General features: G+C 34.0%; 2 protein-coding genes across 2 annotated transcripts; one reads left to right on the top strand and one right to left on the bottom strand.

The window, feature by feature from the left end:
• Positions 1-340: 340 nt before the first annotated feature.
• On the top strand, positions 341-2,462 carry LOC131028279 (polygalacturonase At1g48100). Its single transcript, XM_057958530.2, has 8 exons — positions 341-526; positions 637-765; positions 887-1,048; positions 1,149-1,193; positions 1,365-1,572; positions 1,697-1,778; positions 1,865-1,973; positions 2,082-2,462. The coding sequence occupies exons 1-8, from the start codon at positions 341-343 to the stop codon at positions 2,460-2,462; spliced, it is 1,302 nt and encodes a 433-aa protein (XP_057814513.2).
• A 6,288-nt stretch (positions 2,463-8,750) lies between these two features.
• Positions 8,751-11,690, bottom strand: LOC131028268 (polygalacturonase At1g48100). The gene is made up of 8 exons (XM_057958518.2): positions 10,904-11,690; positions 10,665-10,793; positions 10,414-10,575; positions 10,269-10,313; positions 9,930-10,137; positions 9,723-9,804; positions 9,525-9,633; positions 8,751-9,415 (listed from the first exon to the last, which is right to left on the bottom strand). The coding sequence occupies exons 1-8, from the start codon at positions 11,087-11,089 to the stop codon at positions 9,035-9,037; spliced, it is 1,302 nt and encodes a 433-aa protein (XP_057814501.2). The 5' UTR covers positions 11,090-11,690; the 3' UTR covers positions 8,751-9,034.
• Between the last annotated feature and the right edge of the window lie 3,579 nt (positions 11,691-15,269).

The raw sequence follows: 15,269 nt of genomic DNA, 5'->3' as shown, positions 1-15,269 counted from the left end.
GGAATGATGATAAGGAAATGTAATTAGCTAGCTGTGCAATTGCACGTGGTGTGATAAACATTTATTCCTCTTCAAATAGTTTACCGGACAATTAGATCAGTGCAAGGAGATCACATGTGAATTTTGAATACTTAAAGAAATGTGAGCCATGAATTAAACTGGTGATGCGAGTGCTTCCCGGGTTTGTCCAATCATTCATGTTTGATGTTTTCTCCAATGAACACCCGTGACTGGAATCTCTCCACGCTTATATATGGCGAGCTTCGAAAACTCCTTGCCATAAGTACCCTTGTATAGAACAATAGGAGTGAGAGTTTAGAGAATCAAAACAAAATATAAGATGGGCCTAATTTTGAGGCTTTCAGTTGTAATTATACTTGTGTTTGGCCTGAGGATTCAGTGGTCCTGTGGCTCAAGAGCAGCCCTCACATCTCTGGTTGCATCCCCTACTTCTTACGAGGACTCCAACATCGTTGATGTTACATCAATGGGTGCCAAGGGTGATGGAATCACCGATGATACAAAGGTCATTAGTCTTTTCTTAATCATGTTCTATATTAGCAGGAATTGTGCATTTTGATTTATATTTGATATACAATTCTAATGCACTATTTGTATCCCCGTCGAAACATGCAGGCATTTGAAGCGGCGTGGCAAGCAGTCTGTGCCCAGGAGTCCTCTACACTACTCATTCCAGCTGATTACCGCTTTCTTGTTGGCCCCATTACTTTTTCTGGACCTTGCCAATCAAACATCGTCTTTAAGGTATTGCAGAACAAAGAGTTAAGCAGTAAAATGATAACTGCTAGGCATTCATTAATAGAATTAAAAAACCAATTCAATAGTCAAGCAAGAGTACATCTAAGAATCCTTTGAACTTTGGCAGATTGATGGATGTATCGTTGCACACCTCAATGAGCGAGCATGGGATTCGAATTTGTTTCAATGGATAAATTTCTCCAAACTCAATGGGATTTCTATTGTCGGTAGCGGAGTAATAGAGGGACAGGGAGAAGCTTGGTGGAAGCTTTCAGAATACACTGATGAGGTACCCATATATTCCTACTTTACGTTTTGTTCTCTTGTTAATATATAATATATTTAGTGTTAAAAATTAATCTAGTAAGAAATTTTTTTATGTGGGTCAGGATGCAAGCACAATGGGGAACAAATTACCAAGCGTCAAGCCCACGGTGAGTCGTGAGAAACAAGTAACTTATTAAAATTTCTACTGTTCTGATAAAAAAAATTAGCGCAAGATGCTACCGAAAACTAAGCTTTTGTCTGCTTCATATTATGTTTGTTTTCTTTTGACACAAGTTATCTATATTTAATTAGTTGCAGTATTGGATATATATGTACAGGCATTGCGATTCTACGGAAGCTATGACGTGAGCGTGCAAGACATAACCATACAAAACAGTCCCCAATGTCATCTCAAGTTCGATAGTTGCACTTCTGTTAAAGTCGTTGGCGTAACAATTTCCTCCCCTGCAGATAGCCTAAACACAGACGGAATTCACCTTCAAAACTCTCGCGATGTTGAAATCCACCATTCCTCAATGGCATGCGGTATAAGAATTGACATTTAAGAAAATCTCTAACTTTTGACATAATGGGTCATCTTAATTGCAATGTAAACGTCTATTATTTAGCATTTACACGGCTAACTATAAGTTGATGTATGAACAAGCAGGAGATGATTGTGTTTCGATTCAAACAGGGTGTTCCGGCATCCGCGTGCACAATATAAACTGCGGCCCTGGTCACGGTATCAGGTATTTATACTCATAAGGCCTTTTCCTAATCATTTGATGTTATTCACTAGAAATCTATCGATTTGATTTATATATCTTAACTGCAGTATTGGAGGACTGGGAAAAGATGGGACGAAGGCCTGTGTTTCCAATGTCAGCATTTATGACAGTAACATTAAAGATGCTTTAAATGGAGTTCGAATCAAAACATGGCAGGTCTGTCAATAACCCCGTCTATCCTACAACATAGATTCCATATTGGTAAATTTATAAGGCAGGCTTAGAGTTTGTTCTTATTCCTCTTAATGCATACTTTTACTACAGGGGGGATTTGGATCAGTAAAAGGCGTGTCATTCTCCAACATACAAGTTTCTAACGTGAGAGTACCCATAGATATTGATCAATATTACTGTGATAAGCAGTCGTACCCCAATCGAACATCGGCAGTATTTATAACAGACGTGACATATGAGAAAATAATTGGCACATACATGGACAAGTCACTCTATTTGGCGTGTAGTAATGATGTTCCATGCACTGATTTGAAGTTGCTGGGCATTCAACTCGAACCTGCCGTTGCATATCACAAAGATCCCTTCTGCTCGAATAGCTACGGCCAACAAGAATACAATGTCGACTGCCTGCTGTCCGGAAGGCCCCTCAACGACCCCGCCCGCACTCAGTCAGGTGCAGAGGCATGCTAACATTTGTAACATTCAATGTAAATATCCTTCGAATCGCTGAGGAACTCTAGTACTTGTAAATTCTAAGTCCTTTTGGGGGGGTTCAGTCTCACTAGCTGAATATAATATGGTTTCTTTGAGAGTATTTTCAATTGGTTATGTTCTGAAAACATAAGCATAAATTCAGAAAAATGGCATATGACAATACAGATCTGCGTGGTAAAATCTTGAAACATCTATAAAATATTCTTATTATTCAGAGTTTTATATATCGGCTGTTATTACAATTATTTTATCTTTATGTCAACAGAAATATATAAAATAAGAAATTCTTTAAAAAATTAAGATTTATCTCTTACTCCACAAAACATTTGCCCTAAGATATTGTGTCATTATTCAACTGACAAATCATATTCTAAAATTGGACTAGTCCTATAACTATTTTGCGTGTGGATGAGTTGACAGGGGGATTAGAAATATGTTATCACAAGAGCAGGGTTTGTGTGAGTATGTCTGTCAAACATAGCATTATCACTACGTGACATACCATATCCAATTGTTTATCTTTTTGAGAATTTGCATTACGCTTGTTAGCAGGTAGTCTATCTTTATTTTCACGCATGAGTAAATCGGAATCTAGACCAACCATATAGATTAGACTTGTTGCAATCCATACTACTAAAATAGTTATTTTGCACAGATGACTGGCAAATACTTTTTCCTTAGGTGTACGGTGTATGACAGGAAAATTTTAATTTGTTGAAATTTTGTGGGTTGATTAGATCAGATCTTGTCCCAGACCGTCACTTTCTATTTGGCAATCACGGATCACTTTAGCTTTCAATCAAATTATTCAATTCCAGTTATGTCCAACGAGGCTTTCTCGTTGCAATCGACCCGTCCAACATTATATGAATGAAGTTGGTAGGTACTACAACGGAACGAACAGCGATGACCACAAGTTAAATCACATAATGTCGATGGATATAATGTAACGAAACAAGTTAAATCACATATGAAGGATTGACGACGAAAACTAATTATTTTAAAAGGTGAAAGCGGTTTATTGAAAGCCCAGTGCATCAAACTCTTGTTTTTTTAAATATAAAGTACAGATTCAGTAGAGATATCTCGGTATGTAGGTACGCCATCCATTACGCCAGTAGTTATAACCTCTTTAGGGAATTGCCATCTCTAATGTTTTTCTAATTATTATGTGTGGTTCCAGTTCTCCATTGATATAAATTCGGACCTTTCGACAACTAGTGTCTGACATTATCAGAGGTCGTGTCGTTTTGCTTTGATTATCCGAAGGATGGGCCTACGAGTTTTTTACAAACAATTTGTTTATTATGCGACAGTTTTCTACAGTTTTAGCTTTGCCAGCAGCATAAGGATAGCCTGGAACAAAAACGCTTGTGCATAGTCATTTGGCCCAATGGCCATCCAGCAGATAAAATGGTTTTTTTATTTATAATTTTTTCATTTATTAAATAAATTGAAAATTATAAAAATTATGAGACAATTGTTCTATAATTTTTAATCTATTTAATAAATAATATTAAAATGTCATATTAGGTCATTTTGTATGATATATATTCATTTAGATTTTTCTTGTGATTATACTACTGGTACATTTGTCAACTCACTTAGATTATTGCTAATAATGTAGCAGTTAAAACACTTGCTTAGTGAAATTGCCACAAAGGTCCAAATCCCTATTGGGTAGCTATACTCATGGGCTTTATGCTTTTATTGGGCCGGTGTACTCGCGGATATGGTAATAGTGTTTGGCACCTTAAAAAGTGCCCCTTATCAATCAAAAAAAAATCATCGTTTTCAAGCATGGAGAATATCTTTTTTTCATATATGTTAGCTTATACATATATTTGTCATTATTGATTATTTCTTATTTTTTAAATGTATATCGACAATTGATATAAGTTTGATTTTGCAAGATTCAATATTGATCTTTAAATCTTAATTTTTTAAATTTAAATTGTAGACTCGTAGTTTTATATGTTGGGCATTGACAAGTTGTTATGTTCTATCATATAAAGACATTCCTTTACACAATTGTTTCATATGATTGAAAAAGGAGAAATCATTTGAAAAGTATTGTGATTTGGAGCTTAATACAAACACATATATATTAGAATTAAAATTAGCATCTAAACCATATGTATGCTTTATAAAGTTGTCTTAAAATACTCATTCAAAACTATAAAGCTAGTCTACCAAAATAGTTGATCTAGAAGAACATGCTCATGCTAATTTGACATCTTTTGCTAATTGGACAACTACTATAGTTGATAAGTAGGGTATATTTTCCACAGCAAGTCAAATTGTTATATTGCTATCAGGATTCAATTGTGTAGTTTTCGAGTCAAACGCATTGACCCATGTTTCATGAGTAGTGGTTAACAAGAACCCATCTCTCATGAGAACGAGTGATACACTTAGCACTTAGTTCATCTAGGTGATGCTCATAGAGGTGAACCATTAAGCCTTTTTGGGAGATCACCTATCCCTATACTACTCCAAATCAAGTGCATCTTAAATTAGAAATTATTCCAATAGAATCCAAGTGATATACTTGATATGTTTTTTCATCATATGAAAGAAAACCTATTGATGATAATTGTTTGTCAAAAACCTTTTTTCATCAACATTAGAATCAAAACCACATTATTCTAATGAAGAATATTCTTCATTATTAAGACACAAGTGATTGGAGATAATATTAAGGTTTTTATTCTAATGATCATATTTATGCCAGTGTGCATTACAAAGTGTTTGGTATGATAGTTAAAAAGCTATACACCAAGGACTTTCCTCAAGAATATTTACACCAAGTTTATTCAATAGATCAAGTCTATTTTTGCTAGAATATCCTTTATGATAGTTCCATACTAGTTTGCCATTATGTCATGTAATATTATAGGACTTATTTGATAGAATTGGAATTCTTTCTTGCCTTTGATAATTGGTCTTATTGTGTGTTGAGACTTTTTAATTTCTAGAAACTTTATAACTCAATTATTTTTGAACATTCATATCCTTAAGTATATCCTTATCTTACTCATCTTTTTACTTATCTTTTGATGTAGATCCTTCACTCGAATGACTTTTTTCATTGACAAAATTTTTATCACTTTTTTGATGGAGTTTCATGGAGGCTCTTTGATTACTCTATGTTAATAGTCATCTTATATGCATTTATTAATGTTTTAGGGTATTTTTCTCCTAATAAATAGCCCATTTCAGCATCACAAGAATTTAAAATATAAAACCAAACATATTTATTCATTAGCTTTCAAATAAGAAAGGATCATATTCATGACATTAGGGAATATTTCATTAAATTTAGATATAGATTTATTTCATCCTTGGACGATCTTAATGAATTTATTTATGATAAACCTTGATTCCATCTTATCATCATACTAATCTTTGACGATACTTTTGAACTATTCCTAAAAGACCACTTGTATGAAGAAAACCTCTACGCTAATCTCCTGTTTCATCAACTAAATATTATACAAATAACTTCATGAGGATTTCTTCTGTCACGTCCCTCTCTTTGACTCTGTTTATGCTATTTATTTGGAGCTAATGAATTAAGGCACGTGTAACGTTAATTATCCTGCATAAATTACGTGATCTAACCATATCTTCCAATTAACTTCCAATTAATCACCATATCTTCCAATTAACTTACTTACGTGACAAATGGAACAAACAGCTGATAAACAATCCCAAGTGTGATTAACTAATAGCTAACTATAAATCATGGAAAAGGAGAACGCATGAGTAAAGGCACACGAGATAGTTTCTAACCACTAAATAATTGAAGAATAGTGGGCCACATCATTTCCAAATGCCCAAGTTACCTCCACATCAACTCCCAAATCACTGAATCAATTGAGGTATTTTTCATGTGCAACCCTTGAACTCTCAACTGTTTGAAGTGAGAACTCAAATCGTGGCAGATCTAAACATTATAAAATGGCCAATATTAAAGACGTGACATGAAACTTTGAAGTCATATCTCCACTCCACTACCACTAATCACCAATAGTATTGACACTTCTTGAAGTCAAACAACCTGATCATGTTATTGAGTGCCTGGGAAAAACTACTGGTAGTCATCTGTGCAAAATAACTATTTACCAATATGGATTATACAAGGTCTAATCAATCGGTCCGTAGGGATTCCGATTTATCAATGTATGAAAATAAAGTTTATGTACCTAATCACAAGCGTAATGCCAATTCTAAAAAATATAAACAATTGCATATGGCATGTTATGTAGTGATAAGGCTGTGTTTAACAGACAAAAAGACATAAACCTTGCTCTTGATAACAGATTTCTAATCCTCCTGTCAACTCATGCACACCCAAAATAGTTAAAGATTCGCTCAAAATTGTAGAATATGTTTAGCCATTTGAAAATAATCTGAAAAAACTATATTATATTTGGCTAGTTAGATTGGGCCAAAATCAAGACTTCATTTACAAGTACTAGAGTTCCTCAATGATTCCAAGGATATTTACACAGAATTTTACAAATCTTAGCATGCTTCTGCACCTGACTGAGTGTGGGCAGGGTCCTTGAGGGCCTTCCGAAGAGCAGGCAGTGGACATTGTATTATTGTTGTCTGTAGCTATTGGATTGTATGGTTTCTCTATTTTGGTGTTTTTCTGTGGGATTTTAGAATAATTTTTTGTTCTGTTAGTTTTTGGTTCAGTTGGTTTTTGGATCTTTTTTTGACAGCTGATTTTCATGTTGGGTGCTCTCATTTTTTATGAGGTCTCTGATTTTTTCGTATTGACGATTATGTATTGGTTAGGGCCTCTCTCTTTTTATCTAGTTAGACCATAAAATGGTAAGAGTAAATAATTTAAATTTTGAAACATAAAATTTTAAAATCAATGCCTAAAAGACACAAAATCAACTTATATATCACATGATTGATTGGTAATATACAAATATATATATATAAAATAATTAATGATAAAAAATATGTATAAATTAATAAAAAAACATACTGTTTGTTCTTTGACACTTGTTATTAGCAATAATGTTAGGGATATGTGACAAGTGTGTTGAAGGAGAACATCAAGAAAAGTTTATAGTCTAGAAAATAATAACAAAATCATTTTGCTAATGTCTACAAATTATTTTGCTAATAAATTTTAAAGACTAATAATTAGAATGTACTCAAAACTTCTTAAAGGTCAATGTTTGGTAGCTTGCGATTTATCTTGATTAGCATAAATTCATTCTCTATTGCATAGATTAAGTTCAATAGGTGAAAAACATCTACAACCTAAAGAATACTAATCTACAATGTCTATATATGTGTTAGGATGGTAGCACCTATTTCAAAATAGTAATCTAAAGATGCCAAATTAGCATTCACATGTTCTTCTAGATAAACTATCTTTGCAAACTACCTTTATATTCTTGGGTGAGTATTTTAGGACAACTTTCTAAAATGTACATATGTTTAGATGCAAACTTTAATTCTACTAAATATGTGTTTGTATTAAGTTCCAAATTGAAATATTCTTAAAATGAATTCTCCTTTTTGTATCATACAAAATAGTTGTATAAACAAAATCTTTATATAATAGAATAGAACAAAATGTCAACGCCTAACACCTACTATAAAATTGATCTTAAATTTGAAAATTATTATTTTAAAATCAATTTCTAAAACTTTCAAAATTAAACTTATATCAGTTGCTAATATACATATAAAAATATAATAAATAATCAATAATAAAAAATATATGATAAAAATATATGCATACACTAATATAAAAAAATAAACATAACTCTTCATGCTTTGAAACTTTGTTATTAGCTATACTCTGAGCGAGAGGTGACAAGTGTTCAGGTAGGAGAATCACAAGAAAAGTTCCAAATGACTAATGCACAAGCGTTTTTGTGCCAGGCCAAAAGCTAAAACAGCAGTAAACTGTCTCATCAATAAGCAAATTGGTTTGGAAAAAATTCGTTGAACGTAACTTGTATAGAATATCGAATTGAATAATTTGATTGAACGCTGAAGGGATTGAATAATTGCCAAATAGAAAGTGACGGTCTGGGACAAGATCTGATCTAATCAACCCATGTATCTACAAAATTTCAACATATAAAAATATGCGTGTCATGGGTCTGTTCCTTGGAAGTGGTACACCTCAGGAAAAGGTATTGCTAATCATCTGTGCAAAATAACTATTTTGGTAATATGGATTGCACCATGTCTAGTGAATATGGCTGGTAAAGATTCCGATTTATTCATGCATGAAAATAGAGTTTCTCAATTCATTCAACAATTGCAATTCATGCAAATTTTTGAAAAGATAAACAATTGCATATGGTGTGTCAGCTAATGATGAGGCTGTGTTTAAGAGACATGATAACATATTTCTAATCCTGATGTCAACTCATGGACACCCAAAATAGTTAAAGATTGGCCCAAAATTGTAGAATATGTTTAGCGCCAAAAACAGGCGTTAATTTACAAGCACTAGAGTTGCTCAACGATTGTATGGATATTTAAACTGAATTTTACAAAACTTAGCATGCTTCTGCGCCGACCTGAGTGCGGGCAGGGTCGTTGAGTGGCCTTCCCGAAAGCAGGCAGTCAACAGTGTATTCTTGTTGGCCGTAGGTATTCCAGCAGAAGGGATCCTTGTGATATGCAACAGCAGGCTGGAGTTGAATGTTCAGCAGCTTCAAATCAGTACATGGAATATTATTACTACAGGCTAAATAAAGTGGTTTGTCCATGTATGTGCCAATTATTTTCTCATATGTCACGTCCGTTATAAATACTGCCGACGTTCGATTGGGACACGACTGCTGATCACAGTAATATTGATCAATATCTATGGGCACTCTCACGTTAGAAACTTGTATGTTGGAAATTGACACGCCTTTTACTGATCCCATTCCCCCCTGTAGTTAAAGTATGCATTAAAAGAAATTAGAGCAAACTCCTAGCCTGCCTTCCAAATTTACCAAAATGAAAATTTATGTTGTGGGATAGACGGGGTTACTCACAGACCTGCCATGTTTTTATTCGAACACCATTTAAAGTATCTTTAATGTTACTGTCATAAATGCTGACATTGGAAACACAGGCCTTCGTTCCATCTTTTCCCAGTCCTCCAATACTGCAGTTAAGATAAAAAAATCGAATCGATGAATTTGTAGTGAAGACCAGTAACAAATGTTTAGGAAAAAGCTTTCAGAGTATACATACCTGACACCATGACCAGGGCCGCAGTTTATATTGTGAATGCGGATGCCAAAGCACCCTGTTTGTATCGAAATACAGTCATCTCCTGCTTGTTCGTACATCAACTTACAGTTAGCCGTGTAAATGCTATATAATAGACGTTTACATTGCATTTAAGATGACCCATCATGACAAAAATTACAGATTTTGTTAAAATATTAGTTCTTATACCGCATGCCATTGAGGAATGGTGAATTTCAACATCGCGAGAGTTTTGGAGATGAATTCCGTCTGTGTGTGGGCTATCTGCAGGGGACGAGATTGTCACGCCAACGACTTTAACAGAAGTGCAACTGTCGAACTTGAGATGACATTCGGGACTGTTTTGTATGGTTATGCCTTGCACGCTCACGTCATAGCTTCCGTAGAATCGCAATGCCTGTACATATATAGCCAGTACTGCAACTAATTATGAATAGATAATTTGAGTTCAAAAGGAAAGAAATATATGAAGCTTTCACTAAAAACTTTAATCGAAAGTTTTGAAGTTACTTGTTTCTCAAGACTCACCGTGGGCCTGACGCTTGGTAAGTTGTTTCCCATTGTGCTACCATCCTGACCGACATAAAATTTGATCTTTCTCGATTAATTTTTACACTGAATATATTACTTTATTCACATGAAAACAAAAGGTGATGTACGAATGAATGAGAACCTCATCACTGTATTCTGAAAGCTTCCACCAAGCTGATCCCTGTCCCTCTATTACTCCGCTACCAACGATAGAAATCCCATTGAGTTTAGAGAAATTTATCCATTGTAACAAATTCGAAGCCCAAGATCGGGCATTGGTGGGTGCAATGATACTTCCATCAACCTGCCAAAGTTCAAAGAATTCTTAGATGTACTTTGGCTTGAACATTGAACTAGTTTCATTTTATTGCGTAACTCTTTGTCCTGCAATACCTTAAAGACGATGTTTGATTGGCAAGGTCCAGAAAAAGTAATGGGGCCAACAAGAAAGCGGCAATCAGCCGGAATGAGTAGTGTAGAGGATTCCTTGGCACAGACTGCTTGCCACGTTGCCAGAAATGCCTGCATGTTTCCACCAGGTTACCAACAGTGCAATCAATATGTATATCAAATATAGAGCAGTATCTACAACTCCTGCGAATATATAACAGGATTAAGAAAAGCATAATGACCTTCGTATCATCGGTGATTCCATCACCCTTGGCATCCATGGATCTAACATCAACGATGTTGGAGTCTTCGTAAGAAGAAGGAAATGCAACCAGAGATGTGAGGATTGCCCTTGAACCACAGCACCACTGAATCTTCAGGCCAAAAACAAGTATAATTACAACTGAAAGCCTCAAACTTAGGCCCATCTTATATTTTGTTTTGATTCTCTAAACTCTCAGTCCTATTTTTCTACACAAGGGTACTTATGAGAAGAAGTTTACGAAGCTCGCCATATATAAGCGTGGAGAGATTCCAGTCACGGGTGTTCAATGGAATAAACATCAAACATGCATGATTGGACAAGCCCAGGAAGCACTCACATCACCAGTTTTATTCATGGTTCAAACTTCTTAAATATTGAAACTTCACATGTGATCCCTCTGGTACTACTCCTATTTTACCCTAAGCTGTTCGAAGAGGAACAATTGTTTACCATACCACGTGTAAATGCACAACTATCGGATCAGCCTCTCTTATTTCCTTGTCGTCGTTCTGTTGGTATTCGATTCAAACACCTGTATATATCAAGCTCTAAAGAGGGTAGCTTGCAACATATTTTATCTGAAAATTGGGTAAACAGTTTAAAGTAAAAGGTGACGCAATGTGTGGTTAAGAAGAAATTCCTGCAAGAGCATGGGCGATAGTCTTTAGCAAGCGACTGATCTATGTATAATATCTCCAACTTGATAAAACCAATAATATATATCACATCAAGAAGACGCGAGGCCACATGCATTGATATAATGATTTTGTCGATAGAATAAATGAATCTGGCAGCAAAGAGCAAATCCGTGGACAATATTAAATTTGAAGCTCGTTATTGAGGAGTTCTTGTCTGGTAGTGCATAGACCAAATATATGGTTGCAAAATTGGCTGGTACTGTTGATCACGTTAGAGGGGCCAACCTTTTCAGTTGGTAGAATCCCATGCGACCACGCTTCTATTTTTTCTGCGTTAATTCGTACTACTCGCAATCTGGGTCCCAGTTTTGAAGAAATATGTGGGGCTCCGGTTATGTAGCTTTGTGTCGACCATTATCTGACCATGAAACTGATAATTGGAGCTACACAGATAAATAAGATTTTCTGTCTTTATTTCGAATGCATTGCTGACTGAACGAAAGCAATCTCGTGACTTTTGCTAACTCTAAGCTAATAAACGTACAAAAGAGAACTGTTTAGGCACGTGATTTTTTTGTCATATTTGAGCTTATTTTGCCGTGCTGATGGCGGAACCGCGACTTTGTACACCTTAAAAAATAGCAATATTTCTGACGGTAATAGAGGGACGCATCTATTCTGGGTCTAAAACGACAGTACACGCGTGTTAGTCGTGCATTTTACACTGTCGTTTTTGCAATTAATGGCTGTGATTGACTAACCTGTCGCTAACACGCTGTATGAAAGGTCCGTTTTGGAAATGGAATAAACACAATTAATCGTGGAAATTAAAAATTTATGTACTTTTATCTTATATTTTGGATACATTTTAATTATTGCATCTTTAATATAAAAACAAGTCTACAAGTGGTATATTTTTTTTTCATAAAATTCTAGTCAATACATTACACTACCATGATTCCATCATCAACCATCCCTCCAAAACTTGATTTTATGCTCTTATAATATATAAATTTATAAAATTGGCTAAATAATGTATAGAGTCTAAATTTATACTCATTATAATAGAATCATGATAATGTAATTTATAGACACTAAATTAATACGATATCTTCCCTGATGATGGGTGATGATGGAATCATTATAATGTATAGATTTATTGTGTATAAATTGGTTATAAAATTTATACTTTTTTTGTGTGAATAGTGTGCTCTCTTATACTTATTTAACTAAAATGCCTATTAATCAAAAAAACAATTGTCCCTGTTTATGACAAAAGGATATGGATGTCCATTAAACTATAATTTTCTTAAAGTTATTATTTTTGATACTCAATTTATTTTTATTTTTGAAAATTTTGAGAACATTTTGACTTTGATTTAATAACATATCAAACATTAATTAAAATTAAACAATATCATTATTTATCGTTTCAAGAATTCAGAGGACATAATTCAAAGAGTATAACAAAGTGAGTTCATTCAATACATTTTAAACATTAAATAAACTCTAATTAGTTTTTAAATATATATTTTTAAATTTTTAATATAAAAACCAATCATAATATTAAACCTTAATTACATTTACCTTAAATAACAGTTGATATCTTTGGAAACTTGAGTGATTTTTACATAGATTTGTAAGTAGTTTTTATAGACAATTTTAATAAATTATTTATTTTTCTTATGAAAATAAATTATTTGATAGTTTTTTAATTTTTTTAATAAATTTAAACAAACAAAAGTAAATTATTTATTATAAAAGGATTTATTAATTAAAACTAAATAAATGACACAATTAATTAATTTATGTATTTTAAACTTTAAACAAAAACAAAATAAATTATTTATTACAAAAGTATTTATTAATTTAAGCAAAATAAATGAAACAAATCTAGTTTATTTATTTATCTTCTTATTTTATTCTAATAGATCATTGCATTATTAAGTCATGATCAATATTTTATCTCATCTCTCTCACTCACAAAAAAAATCTATGTTTCTTCATCCTTATCTCTATATCTATATATTAATTTCTCACTCTTCCCTCTATCTCTTTCTTCAAATAACCCTTCTCTCTCTCTATCTATATCTCATTATCTATATATTTGCCTTTTATTCACTTCATCTCTCTCCAATTTTTCTTTCTTTCTTCCTTTCTCTATGTATATATCTACTTCTCTCTACTTCTTTCTATGTATCACCTCCTATATATTTACCCCTCTCTCTCTCTCTCTCTCTCACACACACACACACACACACACACACACACACACACACACACCTCTTCTATCAACTCTATTAGCCAGAAGTTGACGCATTGTGTCCCTTGTTACATAGGGGACCATTGTTTGACATTACATATGTTCATGATTGTTATATTATCTTTTTTTATTACCGAGCTAAAATTATGTTTATTGTTCACTTTGTTGATTGGGAAATCTATTCAAGATTTTAAAAATGATATTCATATAGATATTTTTATAATTTAAAAAGAGTAATTTTTCTCATAAATGTTTTTTTCCATAAGGGATTGTTGTTTTTTATTAGGATAAAATTGGTTTTGAAGGGGCCCCAATACCCTTACAACTAGAGAACTTCTATCGAATAATGGACTAAATTACTTGGTAGTGAATGCCAGATTTTAGAAAGGACCTGAAACCTTTTGAACTTACAGGCATCCATAGCCCAAAACCCAAAGATTGCACAAAACATACACAAAAAATCATAGCAGCCACAACCAACCCAACACCATCCAAACATCAAGTTGAAAGCATTACAAAATAGGCTAGCCCAAGTAGAGGTCTAAGTCAGTAAATAATAAACTACAAAAAAAAAAAAAGAATAAGGATTTTTTCAGGCACCCTCAACCAACATGTAGGGTTTTCCCATGCTCCCATAACCTATAACAAAATCTTTAGGCCACAAAAAACCACAAAGCCCAAACCTAACAAAAACAAACACTGGCCAAACTAGGCCCTTGGAAACTGGTAGCATCTAGCCTGCCTCTGAGAGAAACAAAAAATATCTGATTTTTTTAGGCTCCCTCAACCTTGGGAATGGGTTTTACAAGGCTCCCACAATCTATATGCAACACTGAGAAGAACTTGTTCGACCATATCTCCACCTCTATAGGAGAAAAATGAAAGTTAACAAGAAAGCGAGCATCAACAATATTACAACCAAGAGATAGGGCACCATTATCCCCCAACATCACTTCTAGGCACCACCAATAGCATCAAAATCCACCTCAATAAGAAAAAGTTCAAATCCATCCACATCCATCTCCCCCTCAATAGAAGATGGGACTGCCTCTAAACTAGAGCAACCCAAAGATGCAGAAAATGAAGCACAAATGTCAAGCCCTGAAAAAAAAAGGAGGGAGAAAACAAAACCCTCATCAAATAGAAATCTAAGAGTCGCATGCGATAAGAAGCGAAATATAGACCCCATCATAATAGAGGACACTAACCAAAAAAGTTTTGAAGGAACCCAAAACAAAAAAGCCTCCCAAAAAATCAAAGACAAAAGGAGGAGCATAAGCAGAGAAGAGAGAGAGAAAACACCATAATTCCAGAGAAAAGGTAGAGAAGAAACTAAGAACATGAAAGAAACCCTCAACTATACAGCCATGAAGATCTCCCAGTCAGGAAAGAACAGAAATAGCTACTTTGTGACACAGCCGAACAAGGAGGGAGCCTATCAC

Source organism: Cryptomeria japonica, chromosome 1, assembly GCF_030272615.1.
Source record: "Cryptomeria japonica chromosome 1, Sugi_1.0, whole genome shotgun sequence".
Taxonomy (NCBI): Eukaryota; Viridiplantae; Streptophyta; class Pinopsida; order Cupressales; family Cupressaceae; genus Cryptomeria; species Cryptomeria japonica.
The sequence above is the reverse complement of the archived record's forward strand: the minus strand, read 5'-3'. Positions and strand labels throughout refer to the sequence as shown.

Excerpts from the sequence above, each read along its gene's own strand:
- LOC131028279 (XM_057958530.2), top strand. The coding sequence starts at position 341 with ATGGGCCTAATTTTGAGGCTTTCAGTTGTAATTATACTTGTGTTTGGC. Across the intron at positions 1,049-1,148 it reads TTTCAGAATACACTGATGAG|GATGCAAGCACAATGGGGAA; the intron begins GTACCCATATAT and ends TATGTGGGTCAG. Across the intron at positions 1,779-1,864 it reads GGCCCTGGTCACGGTATCAG|TATTGGAGGACTGGGAAAAG; the intron begins GTATTTATACTC and ends TCTTAACTGCAG.
- LOC131028268 (XM_057958518.2), bottom strand. The coding sequence starts at position 11,089 with ATGGGCCTAAGTTTGAGGCTTTCAGTTGTAATTATACTTGTTTTTGGC. Across the intron at positions 10,314-10,413 it reads TTTCAGAATACAGTGATGAG|GATGGTAGCACAATGGGAAA; the intron begins GTTCTCATTCAT and ends TATGTCGGTCAG. Across the intron at positions 9,416-9,524 it reads TTCGAATAAAAACATGGCAG|GGGGGAATGGGATCAGTAAA; the intron begins GTCTGTGAGTAA and ends CTTTAACTACAG.